The 22821-nt window shown below is 38.8% G+C and overlaps 1 protein-coding gene across 1 annotated transcript in view; it reads left to right on the top strand.

Annotated features, from left to right (window-relative positions):
• SLC9C1 (solute carrier family 9 member C1) overlaps positions 1-22821 on the top strand; it is a 113962-nt gene that overhangs the window by 1349 nt on the left and 89792 nt on the right. The window contains exons 2-5 of the mRNA XM_066346913.1: positions 352-452; positions 12484-12612; positions 15386-15551; positions 19518-19643. Of these exons, the coding sequence (XP_066203010.1) occupies positions 352-452; positions 12484-12612; positions 15386-15551; positions 19518-19643 (522 nt within the window). The remainder of the gene's footprint in view (positions 1-351; positions 453-12483; positions 12613-15385; positions 15552-19517; positions 19644-22821) is intronic.

Genomic DNA, 22821 nt, shown 5'->3' with positions numbered 1-22821 from the left:
TTAGTTATTTATTAACCTCTCATTGCAGGACTGCTAAAGTGACTTACAGTGTGTGCAAACACTGCTATAGATATTTTAGTAGTGGTCCAAGAACCAATGATTACTGGCAGTATTTACTAATAATTCTAAAGAAATGAGATACTTCATAGAAATGGCCAAGCAGGAATCTAGTGAATTAACAATTACACTGATTCTGTGTGCTTAAGTGTAAAGGAGGGTTAAAAATACAGGACTATAGGAAGTGAGTAGTGGAACAGTATTTCATTGTCCTCGGTATTAAGAAATCATATAAAATTAAAGTTCTGAAAATGTACAACTTTACTGCTTTTCAATAAAGACATTATTTTGCAGCATTTTTGAACCGATACTGGAAAGACTTTCCAATTTCTCCCCCTGTAATACTATTTTTAATTGGATGCAGTTTTGAAATACTAAGTTTTACATCTTACAAGGTATGTATAGTAAATATGAGTATTTTGTACAATAGCTAAGATTCTTATAAACAAAAAGATGGCTTAAGAAAATGTGTAAAACTTGACTCTTCACCGTTCTGATAGATGCTTATGATGTGGATAACACCAGATATGTAGAAAAGGAACCAGGTGTCAAAGAGCTGGGATCCAGCTCACTATTGTCAAAATAGAGCCTAGTTCTGAATCTTGGTAGGTAATTCAGAATGAGTGTACATACAGCAACTGAGAGTGTGAGTGCCTAATGAGTGTTTAAGCAGAATTCAAAAGCTTAGACAAGAATTGGTTAACAAGCCTGACCAGGCAGTGGCACAGTGGACAGACCATTGGACTGGGATGCGGAGGACCCAGATTCGAAACCCTGAGGTCGCCAGCTTGAGCACAGGCTCATCTGGTTTGAGAAAGGCTCGCCAGCTTGAGCCCAAGGTCGCTGGCCTGAGCAAGGGGTTACTCGCTCTGCTGTAGCCCCTCCAGTCAAGGCACAAATGAGAAAGCAATCAATGAACAACCAAGGTGCTGCAACAAAGAGTTGATGCTTCTATCCTGTCTATCCTCATCTGTCCCTCTCTCTGTCTCTTTCTGTCTCTGTCACAAAATAAATAAATTAATTAAAAAAAAGAATTGGTTAACAAGATAGAAGCCCTGAGATACTTAGAGCTGCTGGTACAGCACTTTAGTAGCAGGAGAATGCTGACATTAAACCAATCTATTGCCTGATTTAGGAATATTTCAGAGGGTTGCCATTAAAATAGAGGCTAGTCTCTAAGTGTGTCTGCATAAGATGTATCGAGAAATGTAAGTTGAACCTTGTATCTGGCACTGGAAGTGAAAAGCAAGGTAAATTACAGACATAGTCAAGGAAGCTCCAGTATTATTCAATACTTAGGAACAGCTGGTGTCAGGTAAAGGAGAGGGAATATACTTAACTATAAGGGATACAGAATGCATTATTAGGTAAAAAATGTTTCTTAAAGTAACAGCTTTATTGAACAATGATTTACATACTGGAAAATTCACTGTTTACAATGTATCATACAAACCAATGGTTTTTAGTATATTTAGAGTTATGCAACCATCACTACTATTTAATTTTAGAATATATTCAAGATGAGTTTTTAATATCCTTTGTGTATATGTGTGTTTGTGTGTTTGTGTCCTCCTCAGAGAAGCAAGATTGTTTAAAAGAATCTCTTAAAACAAATATACACACTTATTTCTTCTAATGGATACTTCCCACTTTATATACCTTGGGATAGTGCACATGCATTCTTTTCTTTTCTTTAAGGATTTTTTAAATTAAAATTTTAAATTTATTGTGTTAACATGGATTCAAGTGTCCCACTCAATATAACACCCTCACTCCCCAACAACATGCCTCCATTATACCCCCTTTGTCTTCCTCCCCTCTACTCCCTCCCCTCCTTCCCTATGGGATTTGGTGTCCTGTTATCTGTATCTATGTGTTATGTATATATAATCCCATCACATTCTCTAATCCCTTCCCCTCTTTGTCCTTTCCTCTGACAGCTGACACTCTGTTCCCCGTGACCCCACTGCTGCCTCTATTCTGTTCCTCAGTTTACCTTGTTTATTAAGTTCCATATATAAGTGAGATCATATGATATTTTTCTTCCTCTAACTGACTTATTTTACTTGGCATATGATCTTCAGGTTCATCCATGCCATTGCAAAAGGTAAGATTTCCTTCTCTTTCATGTCTGTGTAGTATTCCATTGCGTATATGTGCCACAGCTTTTTTATCCACTCATCCACTGACGGACACTTGGGCTGCTTCCAGATCTTGGCTATCATAGACAGTGCTGCAGTAAACATGGGGGTATATATGTATATCTTCTTCAGAATCAATGTTTTAGGATTCTTAGGATATATTCCTAAAAGTAGGGTAGCTGAGTCAAAAGGCAATCCCATTTTTAATTTTTTGAGGAAACACCATACTGTTTTCCACAGTGGCTGTACCTGTCTGCATTCCCATCAGCAGTGCAGGAGGGTTCCCTTTTCTCCACATCCTCGCCAGCACTTATTGAGTGTTGATTTGTTAATTAATGAGCACCATTCAGACAGGTATAAAGTGGTATCTCATTGTGGTTTTAATTTGCATTTCTCTGGTGATTAGTAACGTTGAACATTTTTTCATATGACTATTGGCCATCTGTATGCTCTCTTTGGAGAAGTGTCTATTCAGTTCCTTTGCCCATTTTTCAATTGGATTGGTTACCTTCCTGGTGTTGAGTTGTAGACGTTCTTTATAAAATTTGTTTTCTAGCCTCGTATCAGACATATTGGCAATATGCTCTCCCATTGTGTGGGTTGTCTTTTTAGTTTGTTAATGGTGTCTTTAGCTGTGCAAAAGCTTTCTAGTTATAGTCCCATTTGTTCATCCTGTCCTTTATTTCACTTGCTTGTGAGATAAATCAGCAAAAATATTGCTATAAGAGATATTGAAAGAAAATTGCTATATTTTCTTCCAAAATATTTATTGTTTTGTGACTTACATTTAGGTCTTTTATCCATTTTGAGTTTATTTTTGTGAATGGCATAAGTTGGTGGTGTAGTTTCATTTTTTTGCAAGTACCTGTCCAATTTTCCCACCATTTATTAAAGAGACTGTCTTTTCCATTGTATACTCTTACCTTCTTTGTCAAATATCAATTTACCATAAAGTGTGGGTTTATTTCAGGGTTCTCTGTTCTGTTCCATTGATCTGTATGCCTGTTCCATGCCAGTACCAAGCTGTTTTGATTACAATGTCCTTGTAGTCTAACTTGATATCAGAAAGTGTCATACCTCCCATTTTATTCTTCATTTTCAAGATTGCTGAGGCTATTTGGGTTCTTTTTTGGTTCTATATAAATTTTTGGAATATTTGTTCTATATCTTTGAAGCATGCCATTGCTATTTTAATAGTAATTGCATTGAATCTATAGATTGCTTTGGGCATTATAGACATCTTAATGATGTTTATTCTTCCTATCCATAAACACAGTATATACTTCCACTTATTTGTATCTCCCTTGATTTTTTCAATGTCTTGTAACTCTCCAAGTACAAGTTTTTTACTTCCTTGGTTAAATTTATTCCTAGGTACTTTATTTTTTGTTGTTGTTGCAATAGTGAAGGGGATTGTTTCCTTAATTTCTCTTTCAGACAGTTTATTGTTGGCATATAAAAATGCCACTGATTTCTGAATATTAATTTTATAACCTGCCACTTTGCTGAATTCATCTATCAGTTCTAGTAAATTTTTTACTGAAACTTTAGGGTTTTCTATGCACAGTTTCATGTCATCAGCAAATAATGACAGTTTTACTTCTTCTATTCCAATTTAAATGCCTTTTATTTCTTCTTCTTGTCTGATTGCTGTGGCTAGGCCTTCCAGAACTATGTTGAATAAGAGTGGTGAAAGAGGGCACCCCTGTCTTGTTCCTGATCTTAGGGGATTGATTTTAATTTTTCCCCATCAATTATGATGTTGGCTGTTGGTTTGTCAAATATAGCCTTTATTATGTTGCGGTATATTCCCTATATTCGCACTTTGCTCAGGGTTTTGATCATAAATGGGTGCTGGATTTTATCAAATGCTTTTTTCTGCATCTTTTGATATAATCATGTGATTTTTATCTTTCATTTTGTTTATGTGATGAATCACATTTGTTGATTGTGAATATTGTACCAGCCTTGCCTCCCTGGAATAAATCCCACTTGGTCATGATATATGACCTTTTTAATGTCTTGCTGGATCCAGTTTGCTAATATTTCGTTGAGAATTTTAACATCTATGTTTATCAGGGATATTGGCCTATAGCTTTCTTTGTAATTTCTTTACCTGGTTTTGGAATGAGGATAATGCTTGCCTCATAAAATGAGCTTGGAAGTCTTTCCTCTTCTTAAATATTTTGGAATAGCTTAAGAAGGGTAGGTGTTTATTCTTTGAATGTTTGGTAAAATTTGGCTGTGAAGCCATCCGGTCCAGGACTTTTGTTTGCTGGGATTTTTTTTTGATAACTGTTTTAATTTTATTTGTTGTAATCAGTCTGTTTAAATTTTCTGATTTTTCCAGATTGAGTTCTGGAAGATTCTGTTTATAACAATTTATCCATTTCACCTAGGTTGTCCAATTTTTTGGCATATTCATAGTATTTTCTTATATTCCTTTGTATTTCTGTAGTGTCAATTGTTACTTCTCCACTTTCATTTCTAATTTTACTTATTTGGATCCTCTCTCTTTTTTTCTTGATGAATCTGGTTAAAGGTTCTTCAATATTGTTTACCTTTTCAGAGCCAGCCAGCTCTTGGTTTCATTAATCTTTTGTATTGTTCTTTTAGCCTCTATGTCATTTTTTCCACTCTGATTTTTATTATTTTTTTCCATCTACTTCCTTTGGGCTTTATTTGTTGTTGTTCTAATTCTTTTAGGTGCAGGGTTAGGTTACTTATTTGAGCTTTTTCTTGCATACTAAGGTAAGCCTATAAATGTTATGAACTTCCCCCTCTGGACTGCTTTTGCTGTGTCCCGTAGATTTGGGGTTGTTGTTTGTTCATTTTCATTTGTTTCAAGGAAATGTTTTATTTCTTCTGTGATCTCATTATTATCCCATTCATTATTTAATAACATGCTATTTAGCTTCCAAGTGTTTGAATGTTTTTCAATTTTTCTACTGTTGATTTTTAGTTTCATGCCACTGTGATCAGAGATGCTTGATATGATTTCAGTCTTCTTAAATTTATTGAGACTTGTTTTGTCTCCTCACTGGTCTATCCTAGAAAATATACCTTGTGTACTCAAAAACAATGTATATTCTTCTGCTTTGGGGTGAAAGATTCTGAAGATATCAATTAAATCCAGTTGATCTAGTGTGTCATTTGAGGCCACTGTTTCTTTATTAATTTTCTATCCAGAGGATCTACCCATTGATGTTAATGGGGTATTAAAATTCCTTGCTATTATAATATTGCTGTCTATCTTGCCCTTTATGTCCATCAAAATCTGCTTTATATATTTAAATGCTCCTATATTAGGCACATAAATATATATAATGGTTATATCCTGCTGTTGGATTGCTCACCTTATCATTATGTACTGACCTTCTTTATCTCTTACTATATAGTCTTTGTTTTAAAGTCTATTTTGTCTGATATAAGTATTGCTACCCCAGCTTTTTTTATTATTATTATTCCTATTTGCATGAGATACTTTTTTCTATCCCTTCACTTTCAGTCTATGTGTATCTTTTGTTCTGAGGCGGGTCTCTTGTAGATAGCATATGTACAGGTCCTGTTTTCTTATCCATGCAACTACCCTATGTTTTTTGATTAGAGCATTTAATCCATTTACATTTAAGGTTATTATTGATATGTACTTATTTATTGCCATTTTATTCTTTAAACCTACAATCTTCTTTCTCTCAATTTCTTTTTTGTGTTGCTCTTTTAATAGCAGGCCCCTTAACATTTCTAGCAGTACTGGTTTGGTTGTAATAAATTCCTTGAGTCTTTTTTTTTTTAATCTGGGAAGCTTTTTATTTCTCCTTCAATTTTAAATGATAGCCTTACTGAAAATAGTGATCTTGGTTGTAGGTACTTGTTTTGCATCACTTTGAATATTTCTTACCAATTCTTTCTGGTCTGAAGGGTTTCTGTTTAGAAGTCCGATGTCATTCTTATGGGGGCTTCTCTGTAGGTAATGAACTGCTTTTTTCTGGCAGCTTTTCGTATTCTTTCTTTGTCTCTTAAATTTGGCATTTCAATTATAATGTGTTTTAGTGTAGGCCTCCTTGGTTTCCTCTTCACTGGGACTCTCTATGGTTCTTGAACTTGTGTGACTATTTTCTTCATCAATTCAGGGAAATGTTTAGCTATGATTTCTTCAAACATTGGGTTCTCTATCCCTTGTTTATTCTCTTCTCCTCTGGAACCCCTATGATGAGGATGTTGTTTCTCTTTATGTTGTCACAAAAGTCTCTTAGAGTTACCTTGGTCATTTTGAGCCTCTTTTCTTTTTGCTGATCTGCTTCTGTGCTTTTTTGGTTATCTTGTCTTTCAAATCACTGATTCAATCCTCTGCTTCATCCAGTCTGCTGTTAATTCCTTCAAGTGCAGTCTTCATTTCTGATATTGTATTTGTCATTTATGACTGGTTCTTTTTTATGATTTTAATTTACTTTTTGATGCTTACTATCTCTTTTTTAAAGTTCTCATTGGGACCATCCATTGTTGCCATAAGATCCTTAAGCATCCTAAAAATCATTATTTTAAACTCTGCATCTGGTAGTTTGGTTACTTCCATTTCATTTAGTTCTTTTTCTGGGCATTTCTCTTATTGATTAATTTGGGTTGTATTTTTTGTCTTCCCATATTGTCTGTGTATTAGGTACTGACTACCTGACTTTGAAATTTGTTGTGGTGTCTTTATGAGGAAGATGAGCTCAGTGGTACTGACCTCCAGACCACCTGATTTTCTTGCTCTACATATGCTTCCTGAGGGTATTTTATTTATCCTCCTGTTGTATGTGAGTACAAAATGCAGTTGGTCCTTTCATGGGTGCAGTTACCTCTTCAGGCTGGCTAGCTCTAAGGGTCAACCTTGATCATATATATTAGACAATGTGCAGTGTCTGTCCTATTGGGCATATTTATTCTCCATAGTGTCTGGTGCCTTCTGGACTTTTCTTTTGAGTGTGCTGTTTGTGTAAGTAGCTGAGTCTAGTGTCAGTGCTGTACTACCACCCAATACTGGTTGTTTTGGTTCTAGGTCTTCTTAGATTGGCATCAGCTGTTGTTTGTCACCTGCCATGGGCTACCTGTCTGGAGATACTGCTCTTGTGTCTGCATTTTCTGTGCCTGGGTAGTGTGGGAAGAGCTAAACTGTGTATAAGGATCAGCTTTCTTCTGCTTAGCGATGATAGCACCTCTGTAAAAGCCCCAAGCTCCATAAGATTTGTCTCCACTTTACAGCTGCTCCACCTCCTTTTGCAGCTTCCTGGTCTTCCCACAGAGTATTCTGTAGAAAAAATATAGTGTGGGCTTAGACTGGCCTCACCCAACCAACTCCTCTGCAGATTGCAAGTTTGGTGGGTTAGGGCAGCTAAGGTTGTAAATACAATGTTTGTGGGACCCCCTACTTCAGAGGTCTCTTGGTCAGGAGCTCAATTCAGAGAAAGTAGCCCCTACTCCAGAGCCTAATCCCTTAGCCACTGCTTGATACTCAAATTTTATTTCTCCCCAACAAGATGAGCAGTAGGTTCAGATTGAGTGGAGCTGACAGTCCCCTATGCAGAAGTTCTTATAGCTGGTGAGACTCTGGTCTCAGGAAGGAAGACAGAGTGTTCTCCACTGGGACTGACTATGCCTGATCAGAAAGTGGCTAAGACCCTTAACCAGACCCAATAATAGGCTTACGGGGACTCATACTTTAAATGCACATGCTCCAAGCCTCTCTCTCTTCTCCCTGTGAAACCTAGCCCAGCGGGACAGGATATCCAGCACTTGGGCTGGCTGACTGTGAAGTTCCACTCTGTCCAATGCACACAAGCTGCTGTGCTGGTGCTGATCACAGAGAGTGGAACTTGCCTCAGGTGGGCCAGGTATGAGGAGCCCTTCCTTAGGACACATCACCAGCAAGAGTTGTTAGGTCCTGTGGCTGGCTTGTGGATGTGGTGGCCCTGAGCCTTCCTGGAGGGTACCTGGTGCAGACCAGTGGGGGACATGCCTGTGACTGGCCCTCAGCAACTTTCTTGGAGCTACAAGCAATCCAGAGTTTGTGGCTGTCTCTGCTGAACAGGGGTGCACATGGAAATACCAAGCTGCTTTTACCCACACTGGACCTGGGGGAAAGTCCACAAAAGGCCAAAGTTCCCTGAGCCCCATCTCCTACAGTCTATGTCTGCTAGCTGCTTGTTGGACTCATCCACTGAGAAAACCTCTGGTAGAGGCTAGAGCCTGGAGCAATTCAGGGATTAAGAAGGGTGGTTGGTGGGTGTGGCTCAGCCCCAGGTATCAGTCTGTCCAAACTTTTTTCATAGACCTCATTAGGGTGTAGCCGCAGGAGTCCAGTAGATGTGGCCTCTGAGACCCAGAGATGTGGTCTACCCACAGTCTGGACAGTTTTTACTGAGCCTGCCGTGAGGCAGAAGCACCAGTCATAGATTCTTGAGAAAGTTCTGGTCTCAATGCCAGAAAACTGAGTCACCAACATGCCCCCCTACTTCCTGGCTTACTTCTCAGAATGGCCCAGTCTCCATGGGGTGGTATAGGAGAGACTCCCAAGGGTGGGGCAGTTGCTTTCCCCCAGGCTGATGCTGCACAAGAGGACTGCTCCATCCAAGAGAGATGGTGACTGAGGCATTGGAGAATGACTCAGCACAGGGGTTTGGGTGGCTGTTCCGCAGTGTTCCTCCATGTGCCTCCAACTTCACGCTCTCCTTACACAACTCTTGTCCTCTCAGTCCTTCCCTCTCTCCCCCATGGGGAGGGGCAGGTAAGTGGCTGTGAATGAGACTTTCTGCACCGGCCCTTTAAGACGGAGCCTGCATCTCTGTGAGCTCCCGTCTTATTCTCGCAGACAGAAACCTTGGCTCTTTTCACTGCCACATGCTGTGTGGGCACCTCTTCTAGGCTCTGAGTCTCTAGGCTGGGGCACCCAGCCTGGGTCTGAGGATCCTCCCCTCTCAGGGTGAACCTCCCCACAGTGAGAAACCCTGCGGAACCTTAGCCACTGCTCTCTCCTGGGAGTGGGGCAGCCCTTTCCACATCTCCGCCCTTTCTACCAGTCTCGTTGTGGCTTCTTCTGTGATCCTTGGTTATAGACTCCTCTTCATTTAGTCCAAAGTTGGTTTTTAAGATGATTGTTCTTAAATTAAGTTGTAATCTAATTTGGTCCTGGGAGGTAGCAGTTGGAACGTTTGCCTACTCTGTTGCCATCTTGGAATCCCTTGTAGAATGATTATTGACACAATTGCCCTCTAACCCAAGATGGCAAACTTTTTCTATAAAAGTAAATAATGTAAATATTTTAGATTATGTACGTCATATTATCTCTGTCACAATTCCTCAACTCTGTTATTGTTGTTAAAAAACAGTCATAGACAATATATAAGTGAATTGTCATGACTGTGTTCCAATAAGAATTTATTTTCAAAAACAGGCATCGATTCAGATTTGGCTAAGGGGTCATAGTTTGCCAACATCTACTCTGATCAGTCAGAATATGAGTATAATGTGTCTGAAAGTGATTGACCTTCCCAAACAAACTTAACCAATGATATAAAGCGTGCGCACATGCACACACACACACACACACATGCGCGTGCACACATTGTGGAAAACATATTAAAGAAAGAATAAAAGCAGATTACATTTTTATTTGTCATGAATAGGTTTTATAACCATATAATTTTGATAAAAAAACATTTGAAGTGCTTTTTTGACAATCATTTAAGAAATTTAACAGGTGCTTGCAGTTGGTTGACTTTTTTTGAAAATATTAAGTTATAAACTTATATTACAAATTAAAAATTAGGTTTTAAAAAATCTCAACTTTACCAGGTTTAAACAATTTAAAGACCTTTAAAACTGTAATGAGAGAAAATAAGTTTTAAAAAACATGTCATTACCAAAGAGAGATATCTAAACCCCATGCTGCATAGATAATGCAGCTCTAATAATCTGGTAAATGGGAAAAGAGCAAGCATTTAAGACCTTCAGCTCCAATCTTTAATTCCTTTCTTATTGCTAGAATTTCATATTCATTTCTTCTTTTTGGATGACTAAACTGGATGATAGTAGAGATGGTCAGTGGGCATTTTTACTCAGCCCTGCTCTGTTCTGCATCAGGGGAGAATAAATTCTCTGCTGGCGAATCAGTTCCTTTTGTCTCTTTGCCATCTTGTGGTTATGGTTTTCTTGGCACCGGCATTTAGTAGTTGAAGCTGTGATGGTAGATAAGATGTCTGTTGACCTTGAGTCTCATCTCCTTGATTTTCCTTATCTTCTTCATTGCCGTCTTCTCTAGGCTATCTTTGGTGAGGAGGACCCTTGAAGAATCGTGGTCTATAGCCATGATACCTTGTGTGTCTCACTGGTCTACCTTTTCTTTTGCACCCTGGTTGTCGGCGCCCTCCATCACTTCTGTCTGCACAGTGATGGAATACTGTGGCCGTGGCCATAGGCTCTCTGCAATGTAATAAGGTAGAAACTGTCACCTGTGGTAGGGCCAAAGTTGTTGGGCCTGGCTTTTAGGAGCACTCTCTGATACCTCATTCTTTTCCCTGTCCTCACTATTCTGGTAATTCTGCTGGTAATTGCAGAGGGCCCCTGTGAGGTGGCTAACATCCATAATGGTTAGGATCTGCTGCATGTTTTCTGCCTTGCACAAGGATTCCATCAGGGCCTATAGCATTTGCTATCTCTGCACCCTTTTCTCCTTCAACAGCATCAAACTCCACAGTCTCTCCATCTCCTACACTGCAAAGGGACTTCCTGGGGTTATTCTTCTTCATGGCTCTCTGGTGTACAAATACACCTTCTCTGGTATCATTCCTGTTGATGAAACCATATCCGTTTTTTACATTGAGCCATTTTCCTTTTCCCAAAACCTTCCCAGTTTGACTTTTTTGTTCCTGCCAACAGGCACCACTGATGTGAGACTTCCCTGGGCCAATACTCTCTGAGCCACTGCTCGTGGTGCCAGAAGGGTGAGCAGTGGGTAGCTGCTGGATCTTGGTCTTGCTCATGATTGTTGATGAGGGTGACTTGGGTGGGCTATGGCAGCTGCAGCTCCTCCTGGGCTGTGATGTCAACTAGACCAGCAGCAGTGGTGGGGCTGCTTAGGGCCCTCTGGGGTCTACTTTCTGCTCCTGCTACTGATAGAACTCAATTTTAAGTACTTCTCTAAACTTCACTATTTGTCAATTCTTTAAACGAAGAGACCATATGTCAAAAACTGTAAGGATCTATGATTTTACTCTATTTACAAGCTAATAAGTCAGCCTGCCACAATTTCATGGTCCTGGCAAAAGCTATGGGGACACCTGGGCCAGCTAAAAGGTAGTTGATTACTCATCGCAGTAGTAGAAGTCAAAGTATCATTTTCTTGTGTTTGTTCTATGAGTCTTAGTTCCCACAGAGGGAAGCTAAGAGGGCCAGACGAAACCTGCATATGCAATGTGTTGTATTACAGAAGAAACCCAAGCTTAGAAAACTTGAGTATTTTTTAATGCACAGTTAGCTCAACTGCTCTCTTGTCCAGAGGGAGATAATATTTATATGATACTGGGCAATATAGTAAATCAGTCCCTTGCTCTAGAAATAAATACTTGCTCTATCTTCCAAAGTTGTTAGTCATTCAAGTATCCTTGAAAAGATAGTCTAGAAGAAAAGTAATCAGTGCCTTCACTCATAGGACACGAAGAAACATGAGAGAACATGGAGAATTAGCTCCCAAATGTGTAGTTATCACTTAACTTAGTAAGTGTTCAGTATTTCTTTACTTAATAGATGCCCATAATAAGATGTATAAACATCAATTAAACAGTTTATGGTAAACACTATTAATTAGCTGTTTCATGAATTTCATGAACTTCCCAAACACTGCTATTCTTGACACACAACTTTCATTTAAGCCATGGCTAATTATTTGTCTATAATTTGATATGACTGTTTACTCCTGTGTATGATAATCCATCTATTTGAAATATCTTTCTTCTTTTTCTATGTCTAAAAAAGTCTAGATATTCTCTAGTGACCATGTAAATATATTTCCTATTTATCATGTACTTTCTTTAAAAAAAAAATGTACATAGATACGTGCATTAACTTTCCACTGTAAGTGGTAATAATCTGATGTGAAATTATAAAAATTCAACAATTATGACTTTAGTACTTATTACATTATCATATATATTTTCCTCTTTTGCAAGAGATAAGAGTGTCTGGCATATATACTATGCTACTAGAAGGATGGATAAATAAGAAAATGACATATTTTTAATATTATTAGGTCCAAAGATATGCAGATGCTATACAATGGATGGATCCAAACCTTTTTTTTGATTTATTTACACCAATAATTATCTTTACTACTGCATTTGGTATGGACATTTACATGCTCCAGAAGTTATTTTGGCAGGTAAAAAGTATTCTTTTTCAATATCATTCACTCATGAGCCACTATATTCTATCTATATTCAGATACAAACAAAGAAGAACAAAGAAGATACAGAAAAATTACAAGGTGTGAGAGAAGTTAATTCAACTTTATATTTTAGTGAATAAACCACATGTCTAACATAGTGAAGACTCAGGAAAACAATTATGGAGGAAAAAGTAATTGTGAAAATCTAAGTGGTAGAACTTAATGCCAGTTATAATTTTAACTCTGACATGTGAAAGATAACTATTATGAAACACGTTAGGTCCAGTAAAACAAAAATATTAATAAAAGTCATATTTTAAATATTCACCCTCTAAAATTTCCCATACCAGCATGTACAATAGAAGAAAAAGACAGAAGAATATTTACAAAAAGAACTACAACTTTAATTTACAAACTATTATGATTATTTTTTCTAATCATGTGAGGAAAGGCCTTGAGGAAAAAATACTTCAGATGTTAAGTAGGAATGTAGTTCTTTCAAAGTAATCTATACAGTTTTGTAAGTATAAGGCCATTATCTAACCTACATTAGAAACAAAACTATTTAAACAACATAACAATAAAGAGTTTAGAAAAAGGGAGGTCAGGCAAATGACCCAGAAATAAAATTGAAAAGAAAAGAGATATCAAAGTAGTTTCATAAGTGGAATGAATAAGTTTTTAAATAGACTCATATCAATTCAGGTCAAGTATCGCAGCCAAATGAGTTACAAAAAATATTGTTTTTCATAGAATTTTGCATTTGGGAATTCTGGGTAAGAGATTTTTAACCTATAGTAATAGGCCTAGAGAAAAAGAAGCAAACCCAAGAAGTTTAGACATGAGCCATACTTTGTAGTTTACAGAGTACTCTCCCTCTCATTGTCTTATCTGTGAAGTAGCCACCCATGTATTCCAGAGGAGCAATCTGAGGTTCAGAGAGATTAAGTGACTTAGCTAAGACCACATAGTTCAGTTGGTAACCAGCTGGGCCAGGGCTAGAACCCAGATCCTCTGTCTCCAACTTCTTGGATCTTTCCACACCATAACCCACACATCATACAATGAGTCCTGAAAGGTCCAAGTAGCAGAGGTCAAATTCTTGAACATGTTCCCTGGAGCGCAGATATGTTTCCCTCCTGAGAAGTGACTTAAGAGATTCTGTTAACTAATTTCTACCGGGAGGCCTCTCGAAAGGAAGGTTGAGAATGGAGGACATGACCATGACCTTTTAATCTTGAATTATAGATATATCCAAGGAGGTTAGATCAATCTCTTCAGTCAGTGCGTACAACCCAGCCCAAATGCTTGTTGTGGTCCAGTGGTATTGCAGAGGAACCATTGCCTGTTGCTTCCAGGAATTCTAATAATACCTGCTATATGCCAGGCACTCATCCTCATAACATTTTGGGGTGTGATTAACACTTACCTCCTCCAGATAAAGAAATGGGGATTCAGAGACATGTCTAAAGTCCCATAACTGGTAAGTGATAAGTCAGGGTTGAGACAGGTATGTTTCTGTGTGGGGGACACACTCTTACCTGGTACCCTGGACAGAGCCCTGGATCCTCAGTCCACCCATGGGAGAGATGCCTTTTCCCTGGACCCCAAGCTGCTGAGAGGTAGCCAGGCAAAACAGGTTGGTTTGGGGAGGGAGGACACAAGCATATCTCCCATGCTTATTCTGAAGGTGGCTTCATACAAACTCAGAGAGTGCTCCATTTTCAAAATGCTGGTGGAAAAACCTTTAAGGACCTACCTTGGGCATGATTCTCAACATGCTTTTAAGAAAGAACCTTTCAAAGGACTCTTGCAACTGGGCCCCAGGTTTTCCATGCCTCATATCCCAGAAACCCATATGCAAGTTGATTTAGCTACCCGATTTTGATGGAAGCTTGCTATATTCAGGAAACCACAGTAGATGCATATGGTTGGAATGTAAAATGAAGGTGAAGTTTGTAGAAGGACTGGGGACAAAGGTTAAATCATGAAGGGCCTTGTTGTTCTCCCTAAAGAGATTAAGTTTTGTTCCCTAGGCAACAGACAATCGCCCAGTGGCACTGAGTAGAGGAAGAACATGGTTATATTTCCATGTGTGATAATTTATTTGACTTGGAAATCAGGCACTTCTTCCCAGAAGAGGTATCAGTTAATCTAGGACTGAAAAGATGGCTAGGGTATCAACCAGGTGAGATGGCTGTTCACCCAGGGCAGAAGCAGCTGTGACAGCTGTGACAGCAAGGTATGTTTACGGTTCACAATGATGTGAGCCAAAACAAACCATTCCTGTGCACTGAGCACTGATTGTATACTCTACATATGTACTGTACTCATATTATCTCTTTTAATAACAGCAGACACCCTGTAACAAAAGCCACAGCTCTTAAAACACGGAGATGGGATTCAGAACCATTCCTATCAGACCCAAAAGCCCGTTCTCTTTTCATCCCACAAGCCACTTCTCCCATGGAATTATGTTTTGGTTCAGAGGACACAGGGAGATAGAAGAACAGTAGAGGCTCAGACCAAAATGAAAGTGGGAATCATTTTAAAGAGACTTGACAGCTTATTGGCTGTTACAAATTAATACTTCTTCCAAACTGTACCTACACCCCTAATGTGACTTCAGTAATGAAAATGAGATTATTATGTGGAAGAGAGGAGCATTCCCAAGGAAACTATTTTAATTCTGGGAGCTGCATTATCTGCTTTTTAAAATGAAATACCATGTGAATCTCACTTTTCCGTCTGTAACATTTCTTTGCAGATACTTTTGATTACAGGTCCTGGATTCTTTATCAATTACACCTTAATCTTATGGCATCTGGCATCTGTGAATATAGTAAATTTGAAAATCACCTCATGGTTATTATTTTCTGCCATCCTTGTGAGTTCAGATCCCATGCTAACTGCAGCTGCTTTGAGAAACCTTGGTAGATATTTTTTCTCCTTTCCTGTATTTAAAATATTATTCTATATTTAACTTATCTATTTTTAAGATATTTTGTTTATTGTAATCTTTCATAATGTGAATGAGGTACTAGCGTATTGGGATTAGGAATAGAGATTTGGGTGGTGATGCTAGGAACAGAATGAAATGCCAGTGATGGGCTTATATTATATATTTTAAAGTCTTACATTCAATTATGGAATAGAACAGGGAATTATTTAAAATCCTTGACTTTACATGTTTCTACCTTCAACCAACAGAACAGTTCTGGGAGCTTTACACTATTGCACACACACTGTGGGGAAATTTCTATTGCTCAACACCATTTTCCTTTGAAAACACTGTCATTAAGATAATGCCATCTGGGCCCTGGCCAGTTGGCTTGGTGGTAGAGCATCAGCCTGGCATGAGGATGTCCCGGGTTCAATTCCCAGTCAGGGTACACAGGAGAAGCACCCATCTGTTTCTCCACCTGTCCCGCTCTTGCTTTTCTCTCTCTCTTTCTTTCTCTCTCGCTCTCTCTCTCTCCCTCCCTTCCTCCCTCCCTCCTGCAGCTATGGTTTGATTGGCAAAGTTGGCCCTGGGCATTGCAGGCACTAAGAAGAGTTCTGAATGGAGCAATGCCCCAAATGGGCAAAGCATCGCCCTCTACTGGGTTTACCAGGTGAATACTGGTCGAGGTACATGCGGGAGTCTGTCTCTGCCTCCCCTCCTCTCACTACAGAAATTAAAAATAATAAATAAATAAATAAGTGATAATGCCATTTGCAAAAAATAAGTAAATTTCTTTTGAAGTTCAATGTCACCATTTGAACCAAAAACCTGAAAAGTACAAAGCAATAAATTCACTAACTATACAGTGTTTCAAAATGTGCTGTTCAATGTACCTCATTGAAAATCTGAGAGCCTCATTCAAGACAAACAATAACCTAATTTGTTTCCCCCAGTCACTTTTTAATAATGAGAACCAGAACATTTGTTTAAAAATAGAATTTTTCTATTAGCACACACATGCATGTGTGCATCCAGACACACACACACATACACTCTCTCTCTCTCTCTCTTTATTTTATGGCCAATTAAATAACAGAGAGCTGTCTGAGGCAGGTAGAAATAAAGTAGGGGAGACATATCAGTGTATTTATAATATGAATAAAGGAAGGCAATGTCTTCAAAAGAAGGAGATTAAGATTGTGAGGTAAACTTTAGAAAGAAGTGCCAGCATCTATCCCCTAACTTTACCTCTGTGGGATTCTATCTGTGCCAGCTTCTTTTCTAGCCAAAAGATTTGGGGGAGTTCTGTGCTACCTAAAAGCATTCCATACTTCCCTTAACTTTACAATCTGGTAATCTAGTTAGTATTCCATTGGTTTCCTGGCCTGTTATTGTTGAATTTAAATAATTTCTTTGAGTTAATTTCAAGGTTTTTCTTGTAAATTTTGGTCCTCTTGCCATTACTTTTAGAACTTTGTATTTCTTCTCACTTTGTAGCTTTTAAAAAATTAAGTATTTTTGCCTGAGTTTTCAAAGCAAGATTTTTACACTTTTAAATTTTATTCTTGAGCCACCTGACTGATGGCTCAGTGGCTAGAGTGTCAGCCTGGCGTATGGACATTTCAGGTTCAATTCCCAGTCAGGGCACACAGGAGAAGTGACCAACTGCTTCTCTCACCCCCCTCTCCCTTTTTTCCTTGTCCCCCTCCTGCAGCCAGTGGCTCAATTGGTTCAAGCATCAGCCCAGGTGCTGAGGATAGCTTGGTTGGTTGGTCCCAGCATGTCAGCCTCAGGTGCTAAAAATAGCTCATTTGATTGAGCATCAGCCCCATATGGAGGTAGCCAGGTGGCTCCTGGTTGGGGCATGTGGAGGAGTCTGTCTCATTAGATCCCCACCTCTCACTTAAAAAAAAAAAGAAAAATATATTATTCTCAAAAAGAAAAGAAAATCTGCCCAGGCTTATGAATAGAGTACATGAGTACATTCACATTGTTTTAAGCATTTTATAGTCTGACTCCTCTTATGCCCCCAAGTATATTATTTATCTCCAAATATTCACACTTTGTTATAGTTCTCATTTATAAAATGAAATAGTTATACAACAGGGTTTGTATTTTTCTGAGTAAGGAACAACTCTAAAACATAGTGGCTTAAAATAACAAGTATGTATAGTATTATTTCTCTTTAGTCAGGCAGTTCTGATGACATGGGCTGGGCTCTGCTGATGTTGGCTATGCTCAATAATAAATCTGTAGTTGACTGAAGGGCTGTCTTGACACTAAATGATTCAGCATGTCCTAAAATAGGAGTATCCATGTTCTTCTAAGTATTTCTTACATTCCTCCGGTATGGTCACCAGGAAATGCTGCCATGGTGGTGGCAGGAGTCCAAGACAGGAAACAGAATTCTTTTTCAAGCCTCTGCTTGCATCAAGTTTCCTAACGAAACAGACTGGATCTCTCCACTGAGAGAAACTGTGAAGTCTTGCAGCAGAGGGCATAGTTTCAAGGATAGCTGAAGAAGTGAACCATCAAATCAGTTGACCTTTCATGAGAAAATATTGTCTTGCTTTTATTCCCTTCCAACAGTATACTTACTATGTTAGGTTGTAATCAAAGCTATGGAGTAGTTGGTTCACAAGAAGGGCTTTTACCAAGCAATCACATTTCCTCCCTATGGAAATTTGGAAAAATCTCAGATGCTCAAAGTTATAGTTTTGCCATGGTAGGCACACTTAATAACAGAGAAAAATTATAATCGATGGTTATCTAAACTTAGGATATTATCATAAATGAAGGAAAATTAGGATCAAAGTAGGTAATATCAGGGTACTCTCCATTCATGGAGCTTGATTTCTAAAACCATTAAGACAGTTTCTATTATAGTGACAGTATCTGGATTATTGCCTTAGGTAGTTTTTTAAAGCCTTGGTTTATGAATTTACTTTATCCTGTCTTTTTTTATCTTGACATAAATACATGATGTAAATATTTATATAGGCCAAATAACTGAGTTGTTTTTTGTTTTTTCAAAAAATTTTTTGTGTATGACAGAGACAGAGACAGGGACAGATAGGGACAGACAGACAGGAAGGGAGAGAGATGAGAAGCATCAATTCTTCGTTGCGGCTCCTTAGTCTCCTTAGTTGTTCATTGATTGCTTTCTCATATGTGCCTTGACCAGGGGGCTACAGCAAAGCAAGTGAACCCTTGCTCAAGCCAGCAACTTTGGGCTTCAAGCTAGCGACCCTTGGGCTCAAACCAGCAAATATGGTGTCATGTCTAAGATCCCACACTCAAGCCAGCAACCCTGCACTCAAGCCAGATGAACCCACACTCAAGCTGGTGACTTCGGGGTTTTGAACCTGGGTCCTCTGCATCCCAGTCCGACGCTCTATCCACTGCACCACCACCTGGTCAGGCCAAATCACTGTTTTTAAAAAATATTTTATTTATTTATTTTAGAGAAGGGAGAGAGAGAGAGAGAGAGAAAAGAGGGAGGAGCAGGAAATATCAACTTCCATATGTGCCTTGACAAGGCAAGCCCAGGGCTTTTTGAAGTGATGACCTCAGCTTTCCAGGTCGATGCTTTATCCACTGCACCACCACAGGTTGGGCTAACAAATTACTGCGTTAAAAAAAAAGAATTTTATATTTTCATCTGCTTTGAAACAAAAATGAGAGCTCTAGTTTGTTATTGCAATTACATAAACCATAATCAAGCACAGTTAATTAGGTAACTAATTATGATGGTCTAGGCTTAACTTAAAATTAATATATAATTAAAAAATTTTGAAGAGTTTTCAAACACAACTGAAGTTTATTTAAGTATGTAGGAAAATCATGTGATGCATATTTATAGTTAAGAATATTCTTCTACTTACTAATAAAATTTTATTCTTTAATATTATTGAGGATTATTTCACCTGAAATATTTTCTCTTCTTCTCCCATAGGTCTTCCTAGAGGCCTCACCAATTTAATTATTGGAGAAAGTCTGATCACCTCTGTAATGTCTTTTATTGTGTTTACTAGTATTTTGGATACTAACTCTGACCTGAAAAAGATAGGCTATTCCTTCGGTAAAGACCTATTTTTTTTTCTAATTTCTTAAAAGAATTTTGTATTTTCTGAAAACTAACATTGATTTGTAATATCTTACCACAAGTTGTTTTAGCAGGCATAATCATGAGTATTGGTATAGTGATTTACTTTTTTCAAAGCACTACATATGTGCCTAACCTGTGGTGGCACAGTGGATAAAGCGTCGACCTGGAACACTGAGGTCACTGGTTTGAAACCCTGGGCTTACCTGGTCAAGGCACATATGGGAGTTGATGCTTCCTGCTCCTTCCCCTTCTATCTCTCTGTCTCTCTCTCTCTCTCCTCTGAAAAAAAAATTTGAATAAATAAAGTATTAAAAAAATAAAAAGCACTACATATGTTTACAGAACTCATCACTTAATATTAGTTATGATTTTATTATGAGGCTGAGTTGAGACTTGCACAAAATTGCTTATAAAAGCAGCATTCGGCCCTGGCCGATTGGCTCAGTGGTAGAGCGTCGGCCTGGTGTGCAGAAGTCTCGGGTTCGATTCCAGCCAGGGCACACAGGAGAAGTGCCCATCTACTTCTCCGCCCCTCCCCCTCTCCTTCCTCTCTGTCTCTCTCTTCCCCTCCCGCAGCCAGGGCTCCATTGGAGCAAAGATGGCCCAGGCGCTGAGGATGGCTCCTTGTCCTCTGCCCCAGGCGCTAGAGTGGCTCTGGTCGCAACAGAGCGACGCCCCGGAGGGGCAAAGCATCGCCCCCTGGTGGGCGTGCCGGGTGGATCCCGGTCGGGCGCATGCGGGAGTCTGTCTGACTATCTCTCCCCGTTTCCAGCTTCAGAAAAATACAAAAAAAAAAAAAAAAGGCAGTATTCCTCCACTGGCTTAAGCTGAACCATTATACTTGACAACAAGAATGGGAGACGTTGTTGATGTGTTGAAGATGAACTCAGAAAATAAGCCAGCTGCTGAGTGCATTCACTACTGATGAGAGGAGACAGCTTCCCTTCCCTTTCCCCTGAGACTGTCTCCCTGCAGGCAACGTAAGCTGTCAGTTCAGGAAGAAAGTGTGGATTATGTGGCCATCTACAGGGCCTTGTAAGCAGGGAAATTGCAAGGTTCCCATGAGCTCTTTTATCACATTCAGATAGCCCTGACCATATATGTTCTTTCCCTTTTATCATATGTATGTAAATGATGTATATGTAATTATCACTCAGAAAAGAAATATACTGTTACCAGCATCTTCAGAATTATCTTATGTGCCTCTGTTTTATCAAAAACCCTATACATTTCTCCTAAAATAGTGGTTTTTAGAGCATAGTGTCTGGGTTAGGGGAAAGGGTCCATAAGACCCATCAAGGATGTCCATAAAGTCAAATATTTTCATAATACTACTAAGAAGTTATTTACTTTTTTTTTACTATGTTGCCATTTGCACTGATTTTGAAATAGCAATGGTTAGTCTTCTGAAGAAAATGGCTGATGTATAGCTGTTCCTCTCACTGATATCCTTTGTGTACTCAGGCCTTCTGCAGCATTATCTCATTCTACTTCCTTATTCCCTGGGGAAAAAAAGCATTTAGGAGGTGATTCCAGACCACATTCTATATGATGCCAAATAATCTATTATGTTGAAGTGACATCCTTCTGTTACCTCCACCACTCACAATAAAGCATAAACCAAAATACCTTTTCAATCACTCAAGAAAAAGTTTAAGCCATCTCTGTTTTTTCTGCCTCTGAAGAATGCTTCATTGTTGGACAGAGAGGGATCCTGTTTACCTCTGTTCTAACTCATTATGACTTATGCATTCATAATCAATGCCTAAAATTCAAAATTAAAAACTATCACTTTTTGGCTCTGGCCTGTTGGCTCAGTGGATATAGTATCAGCCTGGTGTGTGGGTGTTCAGATTCAATTCCCAGTCAGGGCACACAAGAGAAACAACCATTACTTCTTTCCCTCTCCCTCTCCCCCATTTCTTCTTCTTCTCCCACAGCCAGGGCTCAGTTGGTTCTAGCATTGGCCCAGGCACTAAAGATAGCTGATTGGTCCAAGCATGTAAGCCTCAGGTACTAAAAATAGCTAGGTTGATTTGAGCATCAGTCCCAGATGGGGTTGCTGGGTGGATCCCAGTTAGGTCACATGCAGAAGTCTGTCTCACTATCTCTCCTCCTCTCATTTAAAAAAAAAGAACAAAAATAAGACTATTCTTTTCTAAGAAGGCCCATCAGGGTACCATCAATCTCTTATGTCTTCCTCAAGGAAGCTGGTCCAGATGGTGGACAATTATACTACTTGGGTATAGAAAGTAAATCCATAAAAATTTTAGAAGAAAACATGGGCAGTAGAATCTCAAACATCTCTCATTAGAATATTTTTACCAATATATCTCTTTGGGCAGGCGAAGTAAAGGAAAAAAATAAACAAATGGGACGACACTAAACTAAAACACTTTTGCACAGCAAAAGAAACCAGCAACAAAGTGAAAAGACAGCCCACTCTGTGGTAGAACATAGTCACCAATACACCACCTGATAAGGGTTTAATAACCAAAATCTATAAAGAACTTAAAAACTCAACACTAGGAACTTAAAAATGAGCAAAGTACCTGAATGGACACTTCACCAAAAAGGACATACAGATGGCCAATAGGCAAATGAAAAAATGCTCAATTTCACTAATAATCAGAAGGATGCAAATTAAAACCACAATGAAATATCACCTCATACCTGCCAGAATGGCTACCATCAACAAATCAGTAAACAACAAGTGCTGTGAGGATGTGGAGAAAAAGGAACTCTCGTGCACTGCTGGTGGGAATACAGACTGGTGCAGTCACTAGGGAAAATAGTATGTAGTTTCCTAAAAAAAATTAAAATGGAGCCTTTTGACCCAGCTATTCCACTTCTAGGAATATATGCTAAGAATCCCGAAACAATAATTCAGAAGAAGATATGTACCCCCATGTTCACTGCAGCATTATTTACAATAGCCAAGATCTGGAAACTGCCCAGATGTTCATCAGTGGATGAGTGGATAAAAAAAAAGTGGTGGTACATTTGCACAGTGGAATACTATACAGCCACAAAAAGAAGGAAATCTTAGCTTTTTATGACAGCACTGGATGGACCTGGAGATTGTTATGCTAAACGAAATAAGCCAGTCAGGGAAAGACAAATACCATATGATCTCACTTATATGTGGAAT

Source organism: Saccopteryx leptura, chromosome 8 (genome assembly GCF_036850995.1).
Source record: "Saccopteryx leptura isolate mSacLep1 chromosome 8, mSacLep1_pri_phased_curated, whole genome shotgun sequence".
Classification (NCBI taxonomy): Eukaryota; Metazoa; Chordata; class Mammalia; order Chiroptera; family Emballonuridae; genus Saccopteryx; species Saccopteryx leptura.
The sequence above is the reverse complement of the archived record's forward strand: the minus strand, read 5'-3'. Positions and strand labels throughout refer to the sequence as shown.